The sequence below is a fragment of the Malaclemys terrapin genome, chromosome 1 (genome assembly GCF_027887155.1).
Source record: "Malaclemys terrapin pileata isolate rMalTer1 chromosome 1, rMalTer1.hap1, whole genome shotgun sequence".
NCBI classification, from domain to species: Eukaryota; Metazoa; Chordata; order Testudines; family Emydidae; genus Malaclemys; species Malaclemys terrapin.
In genome coordinates, this window is record NC_071505.1 from 69820411 (window position 1) to 69843689 (window position 23279).

The window sequence follows — 23279 nt, forward strand, 5'->3', positions numbered from 1 at the left end:
CCAAACGGATTTGAAAAGTTTCTAATAGTAGCATTCCCATAGGGCACTGCCTTTTATTAAATGGTATTTTAGTAAAAATGCATCCAAACTAGTCTCCCTTGCATGTTGGGATACCTCTTTTTAGTCACACTTCAGTATGTGAGAGGGCTTTTTATTAAAACTAATTGGACAACAAGGTACTGAAAGCAAACACTGCCCTAAGCTCCAAATAAAACAAGTTGCTTCTACCTGTTAAACCACTATTTTGTGTGTCCTATTTAGTGTTTATATTACAGTAGCACTTGGAGGCCCCAACTCCGATTAGAGCCTAGCTGTGTTAGGCACTGTATAAACAAACAAACAGAGTGAAAAGACAGTCCTTTCTTTTAAAGTGATAAATATTTCCATTTTAACTTCAGAACTCCAAGTGGAGTGTTAAAAGGATTCATATTTTTCTAGCCATGACTGAAGAAGAACAATACATCCTATGAATTATGGTTGGTTTTAAATTTAACAAACACCTTACGGACAAGACCAACAAGCAGAATAAAGTATTTCTTTAACAGTTGTTGTCCTTGTTATCTCAGTTCTTCAATTAGGTCATGACACACATGAAACCCTAGTGTTATGTCCACTGGCCCATGTGCTCACACAAGAAGATGGTGACCGTGACTAATATGCCCAAACATCCGATAGACGAGGTCAGTCACTTACTTGATGGTCCATGAGAGTCTTTGATCTCACCATGATTCTGCGTGTGCAATGCAATTGGAGAACGAAGAACAGCGCACAAAAAAAGTCCAGGCCAGGAAGAAGCAAAATGTGCAGAGACGTCAGCAACAGGAGCAAAAGGAAAGAGGAAGCACAATGAAAACAGAGTTAGTTTATCACTAAAATACAACATGCACATCAATATTAAGGGAAGACTTCAAAAAAAAAAAAAAAAAAAAAAAATAATGGAGATATCCCATCTCCTAGAACTGGAAGGGACCTTGAAAGGTCATCGAGTCCAGCCCCCTGCCTTCACTAGCAGGACCAAGTACTGATTTTGCCCCAGATTCCCAAGTGGCCCCCTCAAGGATTGAACTCACAACCCTGGGTTTAGCAGGCCAATGCTCAAACCACTGAGCTATCCCTCCCCCCCGGACTTAACAGTTCAGAAACAAAACATTGAAGCAACAAAACTGACAAATTTGCTTATAGGAAGCCATTATTAGCTTAGATACAGTTAGTGAGCAGCTAATATCCCTTTTTAGACAGACAAAAGTAGGTCTTCTGAAAGATGTTCAGAAATTTAGTGTTCACAAAACTCATTACAACAGAACATGTCTCAAGATCTGTAATTAAATCAGTTTCAGAAAACCACAACGTCCTATGAAAGAGTTAGGATTCTAGGACAATCCATCTAAAAAAAAAATTGTTTCTCTCAAATTGTACATGTACAACAGAAACATTCCTAAAAGCGCATTAAATGTGCAGCATCCACTAGTATGATGCAGCCAAGCATAAGCATTTATGCAAAATTATTATTTTAGAAGCCTCAGTGTTTTAATTCATTAAGTACAGCTACCCATCACACAACATATTTTTCTTGTGTAGGAAATAAGACAAACAATGGAAACTGAAGAGTTAAACAAGAAGCATTGTGTTCGTGCATCTCCAAAGAACTGTAAGCTGTATCACAAATTCCCCCCCACCTAAGTCTCCACTGAACTATATATAGTTGTAATCATTGCAGGAGAATGGAGTACTTATAAAGTAACAGCCCAGCCCACCCCACCTCATCTTTTTGGGGATGGGAGGTAATTTGACTTGTATTATTAATCATTTATATTCCATTAGTATCCAAAGCTCCAGTCAGGATCAGGACCACTTGGGCTGGGGGCTGTACAGATACAAGATATGATCCATCCCTGCCCCCAAGCGCTTACCATTTTAAAAGAGACATAAATGTTGGGATCAAAGGATAAAACAAGCATTGTGACATGCCCACTACTGGGGAAAAAAATATCCCCAATCGCTCCTCTGCTAAGCTATAGTTTATCTTTTCAATTTTAGCTGTGTGTGTGTGTGAATTAAACAGGACTGTTGCACATCTGACTTTTTTTTTTATTTAAAAAAAAAAAAAAAGGTAAGTATAAAATCCAGTGCTTTGGAAAGCCCAACCAAAACCCTACCCAGGGTGCACTGAGAGGCAAACCCTAGCCATATTTTAAAAAAGGTGTCAGGTTTGCCTCCATGTCAGCAAACATGAGACCATGTCACCCCCCGAGGCTCCCAACTCTGTGAGGTGTATCAGAAGGAGTCTCTTGCCTCGTGGAGAACATAGCCATGTCCCTATTTAGCGATGGGGGTTCCTGTGCCACTTGGCTGCCCTGGAGAGGTTAATACTCAGTTCAGTCTGAAAATGTTGTTACTATTGTAACAAGATCAGTAAAAAAAGAAAACTTCAAGTTTTTCAGTTTGTTTACTGGGCGCATTTGGAAGCACATTCTGTATAGTCCATTTCAGTTTCTCCTGTTTAGTCAGCTAGTTAGTTTCACTCTGTTTGCCTGGATCTTTCACAGAGTATCAGGTGAGAGAAAGAATATGTTTTTAAATAGGGGAATGTGATTGCAAAACCCCCAGAAGTTAAAGGAAACTTGGGGACTAAAGTAGTATCAAACTCATGTTTAAAAAAAACTGGACATATCAAGTTGGTTTCTCTTTAACTGCATAATACAGTAAGATAGCATACTTAAAATGGGAACATAATACATGGGATTATAATAAATGGGATTATATTACCTTACTGTTTTTAGATTTGAGAAAGTTCCAAGAGCAACAAAACAGCAGAGAGGCATGCAGTAATAGAACAACCGTGTAAGAATTAATTCAGTGTGATAATGAGTCAGAACACCAAGCCTTTCCTGATCTGCACCACTCTGCTACATCTGCCAGTTCATAGTAAGAGCTTTAAAGCAAAAGCAGGAGTTGGGAGAGATGGGAAACAAAGTATTAATGAACAAGCATACAGGGATGAGAGGGTTCTGCAATTTAAGCTTCCTAATCAATCAGCATTTCTCAAATACGGCAACCAGGGGGTTTCTATGCAGCCACGACAGCTTCCTGAGCCCTGATGGTGGGGAAGACAAAGGTTCTGCTCCTCCCATTTCCTTCTCTGTTCCTCCTGGATGCACAGTCCTGCACGGCCCCTGGAGACAGGCGGGGTACAATGCTGCAGGAATACAGGGAGTTCTCTACCGGCGTGGGAGGGCAATGAGGCTCTGGCTTCAGTCCTGGGGTGGTTGGGAGGCAGGCTCCAGAGGCTTTAGGGAGCTTGGTTGCGCAGACCAGGGCTTCAGCTATGGGGCTTCAGGTGCCAACACCCGGCTCCGGCTGCAGGGTTTCAGGCACTGATCCCCAGCTCTGGCCACACAGCCCTGGATTTTGGCCATGGGGCTTCAGTTCAGGCTCCAATCCCTGGCCACGCAGCAGCAGGCTCCAATCCCCGTCTCTGGTCACACAGTGCTGGCCCCAGGCCCTGGGCACTGGCCCCAGCTGGCCTTGGGCACTGATCCCAGCAGCAGCTGCTGGCTCCAGGCACCAACCCCTAATTGCGTGCTCCGATCCCCAGTCCTGGCCGCTGACTCATAGTCCCACCCATGTGGCAGTAGGCGCAGATCCCTGGGTGCATGGCAGCAGGCACTGGCCCCAGGCCCACGCGGATCCCTGGCCCCGGGCGTGCGCTGATCCCCAGGCACGTGGCAGCGGGTGCTAGCTTCAGCCTCGTGGTGATGGGCACTGTCCCTGGGCTTCAACTCCCTGCCCCGGCCATGCAGCTCCTGCTCTGAATGCAGGCACTGGCCCCATCCCCAGCTGTGCAGCTCCTGCACCCAGTTCTGGGCTCTGGTCGTGGGCACTGATCCCCAGCCGTGGGCGCCAACGCCCTGCTCCATCCACGCAGCTGCAGGGCTCACCACCCACCCTCCTTTCTCTTGGCCCCGCATCCATGCCCCTCTCCCCATCACTCCTGGACCCCACCGCCTTTCCTAGCCTTAAATCTACCCCTCCATCGCCCCAGACCCCACTGCCTCCACCTCCAACCCCATCCTGTCCCCCGTCCAGGGCTTAATTTTTCCTGGGACTTGCTGAGAAAAGTGATTAACAAACATACAAGTATCACTTCTCACAGTAATATTTTTATTATTGAGTCTGCAAAAAAACCCTACATGAATCAATTACAATGATGTGGATGTGTATATGTGCTATTTATTGGTTTTTCCTAAAGTTAATCAAGTATTTTAGGAGAAAGTGTCCGTGCGGCTACCAGCAAGAGTTGGTGGCCGCACTCTGAGGCCACCAAAAAATTTGTTGCGAGAACCCCTGCAAATGGTCTGTACTCTCTCATAGTGGTGAAATACACAGTGATAAAGCACAGCAGCAGTCCTTACACCACTAACTCCCTCTCAAGTACTGTCTTAACCAAGTAACAACATCAGAATTAGACAGCATAGAGCAGGGGAGCTTGTCACCTGAGATGACTAAGGCCTTTTATATAAATATTTTAGCACTGTATGGTTAGCCCTTGGACTGATACAAAGAGCTCCTATAATATAGGATGAAACAAGTCCAACTCTGTTCCTGATCTTCACCAATAAGCACAGTGTTTATACTGAGATTGGATTCCATACTGCCCATGCACCAGCCTGAACTATAGATATTCTACAGTGCATCTATACCTAACACCACAAAAGTATATATCTGCAATCTAGAGTCTTAACTGAAGATAATCTCTTTTCAGGATCTATTCTGGATACAAGAGACCTCTGTTTACTTCACAAAATCCTTCAGGTATCATCTGGAGTCCATACTGAAATATGTTATATGCAGTACTAAGTCTCCTAAAGGGATAAAATGTCAGGATAGACTTTTACCTATATTGACAGTGTTTACTCGGAAAAGTGAATAAAATAGCACCAGGGATTCTATGTTATTTTCTCTCCATGATTTCTATATTAAACATGCTAATTTTATTTTATTTTTTATTATTTTTTGAACTGCCATCTCTGCAAACAACCTACACTCAGAGTCAAGCTTGGTTCTCTCTCACATGGTCACCAGTGAAAAAGCTTTTAATGGTCAAATTAGGCCCCTATAACACCTGTGCATGTCCCACTACCTTCACTGAATTTGCACAGGTGTATCAACAGAAGTGCTCAACAAGATGAAACAGAACCCAATCTTCTCCTACCCCTGTTTTGGCTATGCAAGTTTAAAAGGAGCAAAAAGCAGAAAAGCTGTCACTAGAGACAGCAACCATAACTCTGATTACACACAAGAAAGTCTTTATACAGGCGTTCCTTCAAGTTTAAACTCATTTTAAAGAGGGGTAAGCCTAAAATTAGACCTACTACCTGTTGTGCAAAATTACTTTCTGGTTTGATGCATTAGTGATCAGGATATATAGCAGAAACATACAATCTCTTGATGGAAAAAGAACTGAACTATTTAATATGTACTATAAACTAAATTTAAAAATATATACTTTTAAACGATCACAAATCATTGACAGAATACACATGTAACCTTAAGAATGACATTTTAAAAACTGAAAGAAAAGATTTTAAGCTTGTCAAGACCTACTGTCAGGGATTTTTTCCGCAAAAGAAGATTGGGTATCTGCTAAAGCGATACAGAAAAGTGTCAGTCTAAACACTACTTTAGGATACCTGTAATGTCCAACTATTGCAGGGGTAAGTGATCCTGAATTCAAATACTAGCCGGTAACACAAATGTCTGAGTACCAAACATTTGTTTTAAAAATATTTCATGTCTGCATATGAATTCATCTATTAAAGACTTGTCCTCATACAAATATGTTTCAGTTAAAACAAGTTATTTAAACTAGTACAAGTTTGTGTGTTGATATTAAGGCTGCTTGAAATTTTCAGTCAAAAACTTATTCAGCCAGAAAACTGGGGTTTCAACTAAACATGATCCACCGGAAGTCTCTTCTTACTATGTATGTTTAGAGTTTTGGGCTAAAAACGGATTTGTTTTGAGGGTTCTGGTTTTTTTTTTTTTTTCCTTTTTCTTTCAAATGAAAAGTTGACGTTTTCTGTAGGCGAAAAACAAACTAAACCAACAGAGAGTCTACTATAACTGTTGGAAAATGGCTTTATTAAACTTTAGTTCAAATGTTTTTTTAAGATATTAAAAACCAGCATTGTACACCTTATTTATATATAAACTTGCAAAGGTTTACCAAAATTGGTTTAAAAATGCGTGTTTAAATTAGTCAAACTAGTGCAAGTTTGCATATGAATAAGGTGTACAATGATAGTTTTTAAGATATTAAAAACCACTTCAGAAAACTTGATTGCCCATATGTATTTTCAGTCCCACCCCTCCACATAAATCAGAGGAGGAGGATTTCAATTTGTATATATAGAATCTAAATCTCCAACTTGAAAAGCTGAAAAAGGTCACCACATTCAGGAACAGACACACCAGGAGAGAGGGGAAAGCTTGAGCCCTTAAGAATCCAGAGATTATGTCTTTGATGAAATTCTTTTGCAGGAAATATCAACTAGGTTTCTGGAAAAAGGAGCCAAAAAAAATTGCCCTACATCCCATGGGGAAAATAGAATGGCTACACCATATAAAGATGGAAACAGGCACCCCTTTCATAGGTGTAGCAGTATCTGAGGCACCCTGCTGGAGATACAAGTTCAAGAGTACCCTGTTACCAGCTAGGTCATGGAGTATTAACATGCACGGGTGCATCAGACAGCCTCTGTCCTGTATGTTGCTCTGACTGAGGCAGGAATCCAAACTGGCGAAGCAAAAGAAGAACCCCTAGCAACTGGTAGTCATCTGTCAGAGCAAGGAGGAAGGACTGAGTCCTGTGTTGCTACAAATCAAACCACAGAAAGTTTCATATCAAGAAACAGTCATGGGCTCACTTTTAGCCAGCAAAATTCTCCAATACTCAAATACTTCAGAAACATGCCATAAAACTGTCTGAAACATGCATTTTCCTTTCCAGAATCTAGAGGGAGTATTCAATATTTTCCAATAAATAATTAATTTTCTAAGATAAGTGAGCAATAGTCTTCAGAAAAAAACATTAAAATAAGTTTAATATATACACTTGTTATAAACAAGACCCTTTTTTTAAGCTCATCGTTAAGTTGCTGTTTGTTCACCTAAACTGCTATGTTTAAGCATGCATAACTATGTAAATTTAATATCCATAGTCCACTAAGAAAAAACAATTATGTTGCCTGTATATAACAGAAAGATAAAGACCAAGGGTAAAATTTTCAAAAGCACCTGAGTCACTCAGGTTATTAAGTCCCATTGGACTTCCAGTAGGATTTAGCTGCTTTTGAAAATTTTACCCCACAACCACATTGTTAAAGGATTTATCTTAAAAAGGATCATCTCACTGTCAGAGGTCAAAAATTAAGGCTATTTTTGCAAACTACTGTTTATTAATAGAGCCCTACCAAATTCACAGTCCATTTTGGTCAATTTCAGAGTCATGGAATTTTAAAAATTGTAAATTTCATGATTTCAGATATTTAATTCTGAAATTTCATGGTATTGTAATTGTAGCCTTCTGTGCATAGATATCTCAAAATCTTACCACCAAAGCTGAACCTGAACCTAAGTGATCATCCCAAACTGCATTTACTAGTTTCTCAGACCGATTTAAATAGCATATGTAGATCAGTGTTTATAAAACATTTCTATTATTTGACCTTTAGTAGTCACAAAAAACGCTGGACTGATAAGACTTGAAGAGTGACAATGGAATTTATCTCAGTGTTGACGCTCTAGCCACTCTATCCCATTCCTGGTGCCAGGGTCTCCTGTGGAAGGCAAGAACGGGCTCTGCACCTCCTGCAAGGGGCTCTTTCCAAGGGAATCTTGGGGTAAGCCCTTTTATTTGTATCAGCAAAGCAGACCATGACTTTCTAATAGTAACAGAACAAGTACACACTGAAAACTTTTTAAAGTTGTGCCTAACATCCTTGTAAAAGATATTGGAGGACAGGGTGCCCTTATCTCTAAATTTCCTGGTTTTCTAGTATTAGAATTTAGACATTTAAACTCCCACATTCAGGAAGAGCACAATGACTTTGTAGCTTTGTGTGGTCACAATATAACTCCACCTTAAAGTCTGCCTGGTGAATTTCTTTAGTTTAAAGTAGTGACATAGGATTAGGGAGCAAAAAAAGCTAGGGGCTCTCTAACTTCCTACAGACTTGTCTACCCATGGCAGTCCCTCTATATATTCTAGGAAAAACCCACTTTCCTCCAAAGTACTCCTGCTCACCCTCCAGCCCATCTGCAAATCCAGAAAGCAACAGTCATCCAAACTGCAGCTGTTTGGGGAGTGGCAGCAACTCCTGCCCTTCTGGCCCACAGCTCCTCTTCCCCATAACTGCAATCTCCTCCTGATCGCCACCACTTCTCCAATCACTGGCTGCTTGTCTCAGCCACTAACATGGCCTGTCAAGCAGCCTCACTTGTGAGCCCTTTCCCCAGTAACAACCCTCCCTAGAATCCTGTTATATTTTGAGCTTTCTCTGCAGGGGAGAAGGCAGGATGCTCACCTCAGATTTTATAAATGAAAAGTTAGGATTTCTGTTGTACCCTGATGAATTCACAGGAACCTGGTTATCTTTAGCATTTTCCTCTTTTTGGAGCTGCAAGACTTAATACTTCACATTTCATGCAACTAAATTTTGGTATCATAGATAAAAATCTTGCTTAGGTGAGTTTGGTAAACTAAGTTTCATGTCCCTCCCTCACCACTACCTTCCCCCCCCCTTAATAAATATAGAGTGTTAGAAAGCTTTTGCAACTTTGAAAATATCTATTTTGTGGTGGTGACCTCTGCCAGAAACCCCCATTTGAAAGACCTAAATTTGGTAGATTTTGTAAGAAGCTCAAGACTTGTTTTTACCGATTTTCAAACTTAGCTGATTTAATAGATTTTAGCAAGGGAGCAAAATATAGCTTTAAAACAGTAACATAACTGTAATCTTTATGGAAAAGTTACTGTTTTTTCATAGTAGACCAATAACTGTCCAAAGAGCTAATTATACAACTTGAATACAAATAACGAAGAACCCACAGTTCAATATTCTAAACTTTAAAATGACAAAGTTATCTGGAGATATACCTATCTCATAGAACTGGACAGGACCTTGAAAGGTCATTGAATCCAGTCCCCTGCCTTCAGAGCAGTACCAAGTACCGTCCCTGACGTGAAAGTGAAACAACTGTAAGTTTCACCTATTGTACAAATCGAAGATTGGTAAAGAAAGCTTACATTTCATACACAACACAGTTGCAAATGCAGCACACAGCTTTGCTTCAGATAAAGTTTTGTTCTTTTCATAGAATGGTTTTATGTACATAAAACAAAATGTTTCTGTCCTAAACAGCTCTTCCAGTCAGCAATAAGATTACACTTTGATATAATTTAGGTTGCACACTCCTATGATAGTGTGTCCAGACTTTCAGATTCTCTGTATAGCCCATCAATAGCCCAAGAAGAACAGTTACAAGGTTTTCTGAAGTTCTTTAAGTTTGACAAATATAATCAAAGTATGTAGAACTGTTTAATTTGACTAATATACTAACAATTTCATGTAGAAGGGCACAGTGGGAGGGGGAGGGAGAGGTAAGATTAGAGATACTTTACCATACTGCATTGCTTCCGTAAGAGCTACATATGAAAATTCAACCCAAGAAGTTGTTAGACAAAGAAAAACCTAAGCTACATTACTGGTTCACAGTTCTACAGAGGCAACATTAAGATATCTTTCTGCTTTAGAGCAACAAAAATATACAATACAAATAATTAACAGATTAACAGTTTTCTAGTCAGAACTAAAACATTCTTGTTTTATTTTAAAAACCTTTTACCTAGTGTGCAAGTTATACATTTGTGTGCTAGATGATGAATAACAGGTTCCTGTGAATATTTAAAAGAAAGTGCCATGAACATCAAAAATATGCCTTGCCTCCCCTTTACCCTTAGAAGTTTTTAAACAAATAACTCATCTACAGTAAGAGACTGCACATTACTGTCCCAAACCTCTTACATTCAATCTTTACACAATTCAAAGTATTCACTACATTCAAGGGGGCACACAAGACTGGACTTGTGTGCCTCATCACCCTTTTCATTTCTCCCAAAATATCAAATCTAAAATCATCTGTCTCACACCACTTTCAACTGTGCCACCTTTCCCTTAAATCTCATCACTGACTTCTTTCCACATCAAACCTCAAACTCTCTTCAACTTGAAGGCTTTAAGTTCTGCCCCCACCTGCATGGCAAGTTATTACCTCTTATTTTCCATCTCTAAGGCCTCTAGGCCAACCACTTTTACTTTATCTCCTTCATACTTGCAATAATGTCTTTTCTTGTACCACCCCGTGCCCAAACATCCTCTCCCTGTATGCCAAGAAGTCTCGCTCTACTCCCAATTCCTCCTCAGATCTCACTTTTCAGTTAGCCTTTCGTCACTCTCTCTGATCTGGAATTATCTGCTCCCATTGCTGTTCCTAAAAATAGATATATTTTTTTTTAGAATAAAGACAAGCAGCAAAACATCTGCTTCCATGGAAATTACACTTTCTTCTTTCTTCCCATTCCCACACCATCAGTAAGTTTTCTTTTCATTATCATTTAAACTACATTTTGGGGCCAGAATTATATTTATGTTTGAACAATGCAGAAATAGAGTTGTTCAGAGATGCAGCTACCCTGTCAAAAGGAAAAATGTATACCTCAAAAAGGCAAAGATGAATAAAAGATCATAATGGTCAAAGATTAAATTCTCTTAAGCAGAAGAGCCTTGCAGATTGTTACAGGGACTCTAGAATATATAGAGGAAGGGCTTTCCTTAAGACTGAATCTGTCCCTAAACAAAGATCATAGAATATCAGGGTTGGAAGGGACCTCAGGAGGTCATCTAGTTCAACCCCCTGCTCAAAGCAGGACCAATCCCCAGACAGATTTTTGCCCCAGATCCCTAAATGGCCCCCTCAAAGATGGAACTCTCAACTCTGAGTTTAGCAGGCCAATGCTCAAACAACTGAGCTATCCCCCTCCCCCCATGACCTTGTTCTTACTCAAAACCAAATGAAACACTGGGAGAGAGTAGGATAACCAACTCAGCCTTAGGAGGGAAATATCAAAAACGAAACAAAAACAAAAGTGGGATTGATTTATCAAGTAGAACTCATGCCTAGATCAGAGTTTAAACTAGCATTATACATTTGAATGTAGTCCATTACTTTCTCAGCAACTAGTACATAGCGCAGGTGTTTTAGATTCCCTCTATTGATTGCACATTTAAAACATTGTGTCAACAGTAGCCTTTTCCTCCAAAATAATTCCTACTATTCTTAGTCCCACTTCAGCTCCACCAGCATTATGATGGCCAGTGACGCAAGCACTTTTACCACCATGCAGGCCAATTATGCTCATAGCAGGTCTACACAAGATGATAAAGACAACTGGCTACCAGTCTCTTATCTACATTGGTACTCCCACTACTGCTAGTGCCAGGGAAGCTGAAACAGTGGGAAGTTTAGGAAAAAGAGACTAGTTTAAACCAGGATATTTTGATATTTGATTTTTGAATTAATAAATTGCATGAAATTCCAAGTCTGTGCACTCCAAGATGCATTGCACCGTAGACCTTATACAGTTTGACACTGGCAGCATAAACGCCCAACAGAAAAGCAGCTAGGGATGGTGGATTACATCTGATGTCATCTTAGAAATATTGGAAGTTATGTGTCTTACAATTAAAGCATATGTAAATAAGACTAAGGGACTCAACCTTGTATGGGGACATAGGATAAATGCACTGTCATTGTTCTGTGGAAAACAGGTGGCGCTCCCTCTGCGAAAGTGGGAGGAGGTGACATCTCCCCTCAGGGGGAGGGGAAGTGATGGAGGAGAAGAGGGGGGAACATTTGAGGGACAGAGGCAGGCGGGGAGAACCTGAGGGAGAGGTTTTTTTGTTTTTTTTAATGGAGATATCTCCTAGAACTGGAAGGGACCATGCAAGATCATTGAGTCCAGCCCCCTGCCTCCACTAGCAGGATCAAGTGCTGCTTTTGCCCCAGATCCCTAAGTGGCCCCCTCAAGGACTGAACTCATAGCCCTGCGTTTTGCAGGCCAATGATCAAACCACTGAGCTATCCCTCCCCCCTTAGTTTAGTTAACTGTCTGTGAGTAACCTGAGAGAAACAGGGTGAGGGGAGAGGGCAGCCAGAATAGCATAGAGAAACTGGGACTGAGAGAAACAGAGTAAGTAGAGAGGCTGAGATTGGGCAGGACAGACTGATGTGCAGGAGAGGATCCCGTCAGTTTAAAACTGGCTGGTCACGTCAGTCCGTGTTTAATCGCGTGTTCTTGAGCATCCATTACTATATCCAATGATCAGGAATATAAAGGAATCTCCTATCATTGATTCATGTTGTCCCAGATATCCAGAACAGGAGAACCAAAGGTCCTTCAGATCCAGTGAGTCTGGTCTAACGTGTACCCCAGTAAGCAAGCATCACTGGAGTCAAGACCATCTCTTCAGGAAGTCACGAGGGGTGCTTGAGACTCAGAGACTAACTTCGGTGTTAGACAGCACCCAGTGAGATATTTGGGAAAAGGTGAACCTTGAACTAAAAACCAACAACAAGATAAAAAACTGTGCACACAGAGATAGATTTTTTTTTTTTTATTTAGGGGGTTATATGTAGTTAAGTAGACTTAGTAGTAAGTTAGTATGCGCGCACATTTGAACCTGTGTGTGTGTGTGGGGGGGGGTGTATTTGAATCGGGTTTTTAATTATACACTTCCTATATTAGACATTGTAGGTAGGTAGAGTTCAGTTCTGTTTGTTCCAGTGTAAATGAAATCCATGTTATTTTTGTTGGACGATCACTTTTATTATCTTGTCTATCGTCCCACAATCTTTTACCACAGTGTAATTCCCCGTCCCCCAACCCCCCAATCTCTCACATGCTGAGTAAATTATACCACCCCTGTGATGGACCACTGCTAAATCTTGGTCAGCATATTTCAAATTATAACACAATAACCCTACTCAGAGCTCAATTTTCACATAGCACACAATATCTGCATGTGACCTGGAGAACATTATATTATGCTGCAGTGGTTGCATAGTTGCAATAATGAACCTATGGCTCTACAAGAAAAAACTACAAGGAGAGAAAGAAAGGAAGGGGATGACCCTGAACAAGTCATCTGTGCCTCAGTTCTTCGATATGTAAAATGTGAATAATACTTCCTTTTTCCCCACCCTGTGTCTATTTAGTCTGTATGCTCTTCAGGGCAGGTACTGTCTTATTAGAGGTATGTGAAGCGCTTAGCACAATAGGGCCTCAATCTGTTCCAACTTCTGAAGGCACACCACCACCACCTAATCTTCATGTAAACACTCAAAATATAGCTAAAGAATGCTCAAATTAGAATCCATTTAAATCATCCACAAAGAGGAAGAAGAAAGTGCGGAATAAAAACACATAATCGAGAACAGAAGATTAGGAGGTTTAAAACTAATTATGTAGGTTGCACAACAGCAGAGTCTCAGTCTCTCTCATGTCTTTTGAGACTTGCTTAAAAAAGCAAAAACAAAAACCCCTTTATATTAACATTTCCTACTTTTAAACCAAGCTCAACCAATCAAGACACAGGAGTTATCACATCTCATGAGTCATGCAAAATCACAGTTCAGGTTTCTGGACAACAGTTCCCAGAACCCCCAACTCTACTCCAGAGGCACCAAGTTACTTTATGGAAAGAGAAGTTAAAGACATTTCTCTGCAGTTCCATGAACAAGCTTGGGATAAACAAAAGGAAAAAGTGTTTCCAAGGGTTCCAAAATTGAAATAAGATTTGCATGTGAAAAACTGATATTACTGTGCCCTCTTGATTACCCATTTCAATACCACCACCCAAATACGCAAGCTACAACCAAACTATTCTGATCTGAAGCAAGAATTAAAGTTGAGAGTTTGAGAACTGCATCACCAGAACAGCTAGGAGAATTAGCATAGGTGCTTTTTTCTAACTAAATTACTAGCTCTTCTGAGCTGCTCCATTTTCCAAACGCATGCACAGAACAAACTGATTTTAATTGGACAAGAAAGCCATACTCTAAATGCCAAAAAAGCATACAGCCTATTGTTTGCTCTCTACCAACCCAGCAATTGAGTCTAGGTGGATGACATGAGATGTCTTCTGCTACAGACCAACAGCAGAGCTGTAGCATGAGTGCGATCCTGCCACCAGTCCTACTCCAAGATCTCCTCCCTCACCAGCAGATGGCATGAACTGTAGAGCTGGAGAGTTCAAACTCTCAAAGTATACACAAAATATTAAAAGAAATTGAGTCATGAGCTACTTTCCCCACTCACATTTGTGATCACACTGATCATTTCCCCCTGTGGTAACTACAGCTATTGCTTAGGCAGGAAAATAGTATTAGGCAATATTTTTTGGGCATCTTTACCCCAATAATGGTTCGTCTTTTGAAGAAAAGGAATCACACTGCATGCTTATGTTCTTATAGGATTTTAGCCCCCTGCCACCTGTTCTTTTCTCAGCTTAAATAAGAATAGCCAGCACAATGTAAACCAGCCAGATCTCTGCTGACTGCCAGTAAGTGGCCTATGGACCCCAATTTGGGAACTTCTGCTCTAGAATACATCCCAATATGAATGAACAGAATCCTAGTCAATACATGCATCAGTTGAAGGCCAGCCTGAGCCTCGATCCTGTGCGTAACCCACAGATTTCAAGAAATACGAAAGTCACAGAAATCTACAAAAGCCTATGAAAAGCTCAGCAGTTCAGCCTATATCAGCTCTTATAATTTAGAGCACCATGACAGTCCAGGGCTTCTGTACAGAGTCAGAATTCTCTCCAATCTGAAGGGGAATACAGTACTATGCGACTCAAGCAACAGAAAATTAAAGTCATAATTTATTTTCCCCAGTACTAGAACAAAAGCAACCAGGTCACAGCACACAAGATTAAGTGAAGGAATTTTTTTTAAGAGCCCTTATTACTTCTGGCTACTCAAACCCTTCAATTAGGGTTACCATATTTCCACAAACAAAAAAGAGGACACTGGGGGGGGGGGAGCCCCGCCCTAGCCCCGCCCCGCCCCATCCACTCCCTCCCACTTCCCACCCCCTGACTGCTCCCCTCAGAACCCCAAACCCCCCTCCTTCTTGTCCCCTGACTGCCCCCTGCTGAGAACCCCCTACCCTAACTGCCCCCCCCCCCCCAGGACCCTACCTGTCCCCTGACTGCCCTGACCCTTATCCACTCACATGGGTGGCAGGGTTGTAGAAATTTTGGTGGTGCCCGGAACCCCCCACCCCACCTGCCTAAGGCTCTGGGAGGGGGGTTGGAGGTCTGGGGTGCAGGTCCTGGGCTGGGGATTAGGGTGCAGGAGGGGTGCAGGCTCCGGGATAGAGTTTGGGTGCTGGGTGCAGGCTCCGGGCTGGGGCACGGGGTGGGTGTGCAGGAGGGGGTGAGGGGTGCAGGCTCTGGGATGGAGTTTGGGGGTGAGAGGCGGTGCAAAGGGAGGGCGTGCAGGCTTTGGGAGGAAGTTTGAGGGCAGGAGGGGGTGTGTGGGAAGGGGGAGGGGGATTGGGAGGGAGTTTGGGGATAGGAGGGGATGCTGGGGTGAGGGCTCTGGGGATGAGGGGTTCATGATGCAGGAGGGGGCTCAGGGATGGAGCAGAGGATTACGGTGTGTGGGGATGAGGGCTGGGGCTGGGGGGTTTGGGGTGTTGGAGAGGCTCAGGGCTAGGGTGGAAGGGCAGGGTAAGGGCAGCCTGTCTTCCCATTAGTGGATGGGGGCACTAGGACCCGGGGGCAGCAGACAGCAGTTACTGCTGGCTCTGGCAGTACAGGCAGTACACGCAGACAAGGGAGAGGCAGACAGGGAGGGGGGACCCACGGAGGGGGGGATGTGCAGAGGGGGGATGGCAGGTGGAGGCTGGGGACCCATCCAACACTCCCCCGCTCCCTGACTGCCCCCCCCCCCGAATCCTCTTACCATTCTGGCTCCACGTGTTTGCAAAACACACTGCGGGGTGGGTTGGTTTGTGTGTTACACAGGACTACAGAGAGAGGGAGGGGGGAGCAGGGGAGGGCTCTGGCTGCTGGAGGCCAATGGGAGTGGGTCAATCGGCCTAGCCGCCCAATCAGCAGCCACACTCTGCATGGAAAGGAGGGAGGGAGGCGAGGGAGAAAACCTCCCCGGACATTTTAACCTTGTTACCAATTCCTCCCAGACGGCTATTTAGAGACGCAAAAGCCGGACATGTCCAGGGAAATACGGACGGATGGTAACCCTACTTCAATATTACACAGCTATCCTGCATACTTCAGCAAGTTTCCTCTCTTTTGGGGTTCTAGGGGATAAATTCAAGTTTAGGCTATCCACACTTGCTTGCCATATTATTCATACTGTCTAATCAAATCACAAACCCAAACACCATTGCCTCACCCCCACTCACTCCATCTCCTCCTCCCTCTCCCCCATCCTCACTCACTTTCACTGGGCTAGGGCAGGAGGTTGGAGTGCTGAAGAGGTATGGGAGGGGGTCCAGGCTGGGCCTGGGGTAGGGGTGCGGGCTCTGGAAGGGTTTGGGTGTGGAAGGTGGCTCAGGGCTGGGGCAGAGGGTTGGGGTGTTTGCAGGAGGGTGTGCAAGGTGCGGGCTCTGGCCGGGCGGTACTTACCTTGGGCAGCTCCTGGGAAGTGGCCAGCATGTCCGGCTCCTAGGCTCAGGAGCAGCCAGTCGGCTCCATGTGCTTCCCCTGCCTGCAGGGACTGACCCCGCAGCTCCCATTGGCCGCTGTTCCCAGCCAAGGGGAGCTGCAGAGTTGGCAGTCGGGGAAGGGGCAGCATGTGGAGATCCCCTGGACGCCCCTGGGCCTAACTAGATATGCTAATCACTTCTAGGAATCGTGTGGAGCGCCAGGGCAGGCAGGGAGCCTGCCTTAGCCGCACTGCGCCACCAGACTTTTAGTGGCCTACAATATCCCGGATTGGCGTCAATAGCCTCCTGGAGATTGGCTGTGAGTCTCCTGGAATTGGGCTCAATCTGGGAGGGTTGGCAACCCTATTCATACTCAAAAATACAAAACTGTAAGACGCTGGGTATTTGTGCACAAAGGATTTTCAAAACAAAGAAGGAACTGAAATATTGTACTAATCCTAAATATAGTAGTAATATTTCTGAATTGATTTTCAAATACTTTAAGCAACGTTAAACTAAAATATGTAGTAGTCTAAGAAAATTAGATACTGTACTTAGATAAGGTTTTGGCCCCAAAAGATAAACTTTTAATTGTGCTTACAGTTTGAAAAACACTTCTAACACAATAGCTGTGGTATAAAATAGAAACATTAAATGATACTTCACATTCTGCCTATAATCAAGGTATACATTTGTCAAACTTAATTACTACTGTAAGTATTAATCTGGCAAGTAATGCTGAACAGTGGAAAAAAGTACTTAACATTAACATCAGTTCTGAAGAGAATTCACAACGTTTTAGATTTATGGCTTGCCTACTCTGCCCTGCAGTTCAGACGTTGGAAGTGTGAATAGCAGTGCGCACCGAAGTGCTGCACTGTAATTCTCCCATGTGATCCGAGTGAGCATGAACTAAAAAGTTCCTAGTTCAGATTAACGTCATCCTATTCAAACAGGACTACATTAACACAAACCAGGAAACTTTTAGTTCATGCCCACAGGGTCTGCCTGGGGGAATTACAGCACAACACTTTGGCGTGCACTGCTCTTTACACCCCCACAGTCCAAACTGCAGGATAGCGTATCTGTAGCCTTAATGAACTTAGAAAAACCTACTCTATAGATCTCATTTTTAAAGCATGTCAAGGAGGTCCAACACCACACACTTAAAGTTGTCTGCATTCCTCCCAATTTACCTTTATCTCTGTATTTGCTAAATGTTGATAACCGAGGAAAGGTGCAGGATTCTCATCATTGCAAATAAGGTACCATGACCACAGCAGGAGGAGGAGGAGGAGGAGGAGGAACAGGGAGTTTCTTCAAACAGGCCCTACATTGTGGTTGACATTTGACGTACAAGGTGTGAACAAAGGCCTTGAAAAGGACAGTACCCTCTCCCAGGGAGAAGTTCAATTCTGAATTATGTCAAGTATCAGAGGGGTAGCCATGTTAGTCTGTATCCACATGCATTTGAAAAAGTGGGTTTTTTATCCACAAAGCTTATGCCCAAATATATCTGTTAATCTTTAAGGTGCCACCGACCTCCTTGTTGTAATTCTGAATGAGCAAAGAGAGATCCAACATTGCTGCAGGCTGTAAAGTAGCTCACTTTATACTCATCTCCAGATAGAAACACATTTTCCATATTATTGATTATGTCCTGGAAAAACAGCTGCTTTTGATTACTTATTTTTATGGCCCAAATACTGCTGTAAGATTTTCTTTTTGCTTTTATGGGTGACCAAAAAGTTTTATCAAGTAAAAAAAAAAAAAATTCTTGAATTAGTTTAAGCATTCCTTTATTCTCACTAAAGAAAGGAAAAATTCTAAATGAGATTTACTTTGTTTTTGAAGGGAGGTGATTAGCTCAAAAAATGACTTCAGGAGAAAAAAGTCACATCCCACTGGACCATTCTGTATGTAACAGGCCCTCATGGAAATTCATTGAATATTGGAGTCTTTACCAAGTAAATGACAATCTTTTAAAGAATTGTCTATGTGGCGGGAAGACGATCAAAAGCTATATCTTTCCCCTAGATATAATAAACCACCCCACAAAAAACATTAGTGCATCTTGTGTCATGCAAACCTCACATATAAGCTTCGACAATTTTTTTTCTGTAAACTTAAATAATAATATTTTAAGTTATTTTTATTGATTTAAATTTTCACAGTAGTGCAAAATTATGATTTCAATTTTCAGCCGTGGGAGGTGTAAGATGATTTTTTAATGATAGTAGATGTTGACATTCAAAAAATTAAAAGTTTTATAACTTTTAAATATTCAAATTGTCAGCATTACATGTCAAAATATACAAAGTAAATATCTGTAAATCAAATTCTAATGAGTTAACAGCATTTTTCTTACTTTGCCTATCTGTAAATTTATCATCAGAAGCGATGGAAAGATTTTTTTTGTCGGTTAGTGTTTGTATGGTGAAATCAATGTTTAACATTTACCAATAAAAATCTAGTTCTTCCAAGCCTGCTCATATATAAAGGCTTCAGCAGTTATACATCTTCACTATTTTACTTAGTATGTTAACATAGTTGTTTAAATATGGTAGCACCTATAGACCTCCATTGGGATTAGGGCCCCACAGTCCTAGGTGCAGTATGGAAGTTGACATGGTCCCTGCCCCAGAGAGCTTACAATCCTCGATGGAAAGTACTCATTGTCCTTGAAAAAGTCCTCAGAATCCCTACCATTCCTCCTACCCCTTATCTCATGAAGCAGCACTTCAGTTACCAATCTCTGACTGGAAAAAGAAAGCTAGTCTGCCCTGCTCATATGCTGATCAGCAAGACTAACAGGAATGCCCTCTACTACCTTACCCCCCCCCCCCAATAGTGAGTACCAAGTCCAGGAATCAAACATTTCTTCCATGGTAGTGAAAAGTACTACTACAAGGTTACCAGGCAGGCCCTGCTTAACAAGTGTTGGTACATTTTACCCCTGCTGATAGGATATAAAATTTACTTTTAACATGCAGTGACCAAAAAGTACCCACAATTTAAGATACAAACTCGAGATCAATGATCCTAAAAAAGCCTCTACGTTTATTTAATTTGAATACATTCAATCACATTGACGTTACTCACCGAAATTCTGTCAGGTTCCCCTTCAAATAAAACAGTCTCCATGTTGAAAGAGGCCTTGTCTCAGTATTTCTTTCAATTAGAATTCCTCCATGCTGCAAACCTGCATATCCTGGAAGAGAACAAATCAATCATCAGTGGCTGAAATTAATTAACACTGCAACCAGATATCACTAGTGTTCTTTAACAATAATACACTAGAGCAGTGCTCAACAAAAATAATGGCTTAACTGCTACCATATGCCATTTATATCGTATGTTCTCAAAGATTCCACATACTACCTGTACAAAGGGCCTAAATTAAAGGAAAATTAAGGTTGCAAAGTGAAGCACCCAAAACTCAAGAAATTATCACATTAAGGTTGGCCTATCTTGCACATGCATTGTGATAGTCTTAAAATATAACATGTCATTTTCCCCACAGGATCACACTCGTTCAAGGCATAGAGCTGACAAAGGCCAGTGAATAATCAACAGTCAGTAAGCAAAAACCAGATTCTTCTGTATCCTTTTACATCCTCTTAGTTCAATGTGTAGCTCCAGGCCTCAATTAATGAGCAACATCCAATCCCTACAGTGAACAAGGAATGGTTTTCTTTTACAAGCTTTTCTGTAGCACTCAATTTAATCAGAAATGTTTATGAATTTTTAAGATCTCCACTACAGTTTAAGCAGTAGCCTAAACAGACCCGAGGCACAGAGACTACGTGACTTTGCCACTTATGGTGCCATTTTTGGACGAGCTGGGGACTGGATCCATGCTTTTTAGGTTCCAGTCAAAAAGACTGACAGGATCATACCACCCCCTTCCTCAGGACCACTGCCTTATTCCCTATATATGATGCAATCTTTTGTATGGAACAAGGAAAGGGTGCTATGATACCAGGCTTGTTCACACCACAGTATAAAACCCTCAAAAACAGACATGAATTACTGTGGACTTAAGTTCCCTGTAAGCTGCATGGCCATGGAGCCACGCAGCAGCCTATTTAGCGCTGCGCAAGCGCTCAGGGAACCCACCCTGTGACCTGCCGCAGCCAGGGTGCCCCTCCGCCAACCCAGCCCCAGGCGCAGTGCAACCTGGCCCCAGGCACGGCCCGGGCACCCCTTCCCCGGCCTAAACCCGGCCCTGGCCTGAACCTGCTGGGGCCGCGAAAGGGGTGCCTATCCTGCAGCCCCAGGCCAGGTGCTGCCATGGCGGAGAGAAGCGCCTCTCCCCCCCAGCCCAGGTGCTGCTGTGGGGGCGGGGAGGAGAGAGTGCGAGCTAGGAAGAGTTCTCTCCCTGCCGGAGCCCCAGAGCACCCTCCTGTACCCCAAACTCTCATCCCCAGCCCCACCCCAGAGTCCGCACCCCTAGTCAGAGCCCTCACACCCCTGCACCCAACCCTCTACCCCAGGCCTGAGCCTCCTCCCACACTCAAAAGCCCTCAGCCCCACCCCCACCAAATGAATTTTGTTATGTGCACCAATATGGAAGTGACGTGTCGCACATCACCTCCATACTGGTGCACATAAAATTCATTCCGCACATGGGTGGAAAATAACTAGAGGGAACACTGCTCTGGACCCCCATTCACTGTTTAATGTACACAAGAAATTGAGGCCAGGTGTGAGGGAGAGAGATAGCATACAAGATCATGTAATTTGAGACAGTATCAGTACGTCCATACACAAGGACAGAAACTCCACCATGAACAATTGTTAGGCAGTATCAGAACATTCCGTAAATTTTTTTTGTTTTAAAGTTATATAACTACAGTATGCATTACTTAAAATTCCTATAGGAATCGTGTACAAAACTAATAGTTATTTTAATAAATCCATTGCAATATTAAAATCAGAGAACATGTTAAAAGTAATGAAGGGATGGGTTACTGTTGCCATTGCACTCTTATATCTTCTATTGTGGCTAGAAATTGCAAGACTAATGCTCTTTATTAGAGGATCACAGGATTGAGGCTGATCTTACAAAAGTGGTGCAGTGACATGCCGTATAGCTGGATTACTCAAGACAGTGTGGCAGCTTTATGTTTTGATGTTATTGTTTGAAGTACTGAAAATCTACACATAGTACTTGGCTAAAAACTTTTCCTTTAAAAGACACACTGGCCTTACTTCCCAACACACAGAAAGGTCACAAGGAGTCAACTCAAGGTGGTGCAGAAGGCAAAAAGTTATTTTTAAAAAATTAACAAATAAAAGTAAAAACTCATCTTAAGTTACTTGGGGTGAAAAACAATTCATTGACAAATGAAGCATCTTTCAGCAGCTTCAGTTCCAGTTACATCTGTGCCAAAGCTCTCTCTTATACACCGTGTACAGGGATTTCAGATTAACAAAATACCAAAAATTCATTTTTGAAAAATTGCCATTCCCCCCACCCCCACAACTCCTTAGAAACAAGACAATTTTGTTCTTTACCATTTTTATCTCTATCTCCAGCTACCATTTTATGCTGTTATTGTGTTATTCATCAGTACTAAGCTATCTGAAGATATTTAATTTTCTAAAACACTAAAATGTTTAAAGTAATACAAAAAAAAATCAATTTCCAGATTACATGTATGTTTAAAGCAGTTTTTTCACATTCATAAAGCAAAACTTTAGACTTATCTTTATGTGTGTTTTTCAATAAGTGTGAGACCAGACTTTAGCACACAACAATTATGTTCTCATCCTCTTCTCTTCTCTGTGCACCCACTATCTTCCAGGCCTCTTCCTCTATAGAGGCACTAACAGCAGCAGCAGTAAATTCTCCAACACCCACCAACTTTATCTGCTACCTGAGATCTGCAGAGGAGTCCCTGGGTCTGAAACATTCTTCTTGGCTGCCCACTGCCCTGTCTGGCTGTAGCTACCCCATGGGTCCCAGGCACTGATACAGGTAGGGTATGTGTTGGGGGCAGTTGTAGGGGAGAGCTCTCCTGTAAACCTTTGGAGACTCCTCCATTGGTCCCAGGAAGCAGGATCATGGGAAGTCTGGGGAGCAGAGGCAGCTAGACCTGGGATAGTATATCCTCTTCCCTCTGCTGCCCCTCAGGATTTTGATGTAGGAAGCAAGGCCAGAAGTTGACCAACAAACAATGCAAGTGATTATACACTAAGTGTTGTCAAATGCACACAGTCAACAAACTGAAAATACTGTAAAAGTTTCTTCTTCTTCTAGTCTTTCAGTTATATCAGTATGGCAAACCACAGAACATTCAAAAATTCTAAGTCACAACATACACGGCCAAATCATGAGATTTGCTTAAGAGTTATGAGATTTTTTTTTAAAATATATTTTGAGTCATTTGCCTCTGGCTTTTGATTCTTTAGGGTGCAGTTGGGTCACATTTTCAAGTTTTACTCCACAACCATGAGAACAATATATTAATATAAA

The 23279-nt window shown here is 42.2% G+C and overlaps 1 protein-coding gene across 7 annotated transcripts in view; it reads right to left on the bottom strand.

Moving 5' to 3' along the window:
• The window catches only part of OSBPL8 (oxysterol binding protein like 8), a 184518-nt gene that overhangs the window by 103364 nt on the left and 57875 nt on the right, over positions 1–23279 (bottom strand). For 5 of the 7 annotated variants that reach the window (XM_054026940.1, XM_054026933.1, XM_054026925.1 and 2 more), the window contains 2 exons: positions 19901–20009; positions 694–730 (listed from right to left, as the gene is read on the bottom strand). In XM_054026940.1, coding sequence (XP_053882915.1) covers positions 694–730; positions 19901–19942 — 79 coding nt within the window. In that variant the 5' untranslated portion in view covers positions 19943–20009. Of the gene's footprint in view, positions 1–693; positions 731–9682; positions 9751–19900; positions 20010–23279 lie in introns of those variants that run through there. The other 2 variants (XM_054026955.1, XM_054026974.1) reach the window with 2 other exon arrangements.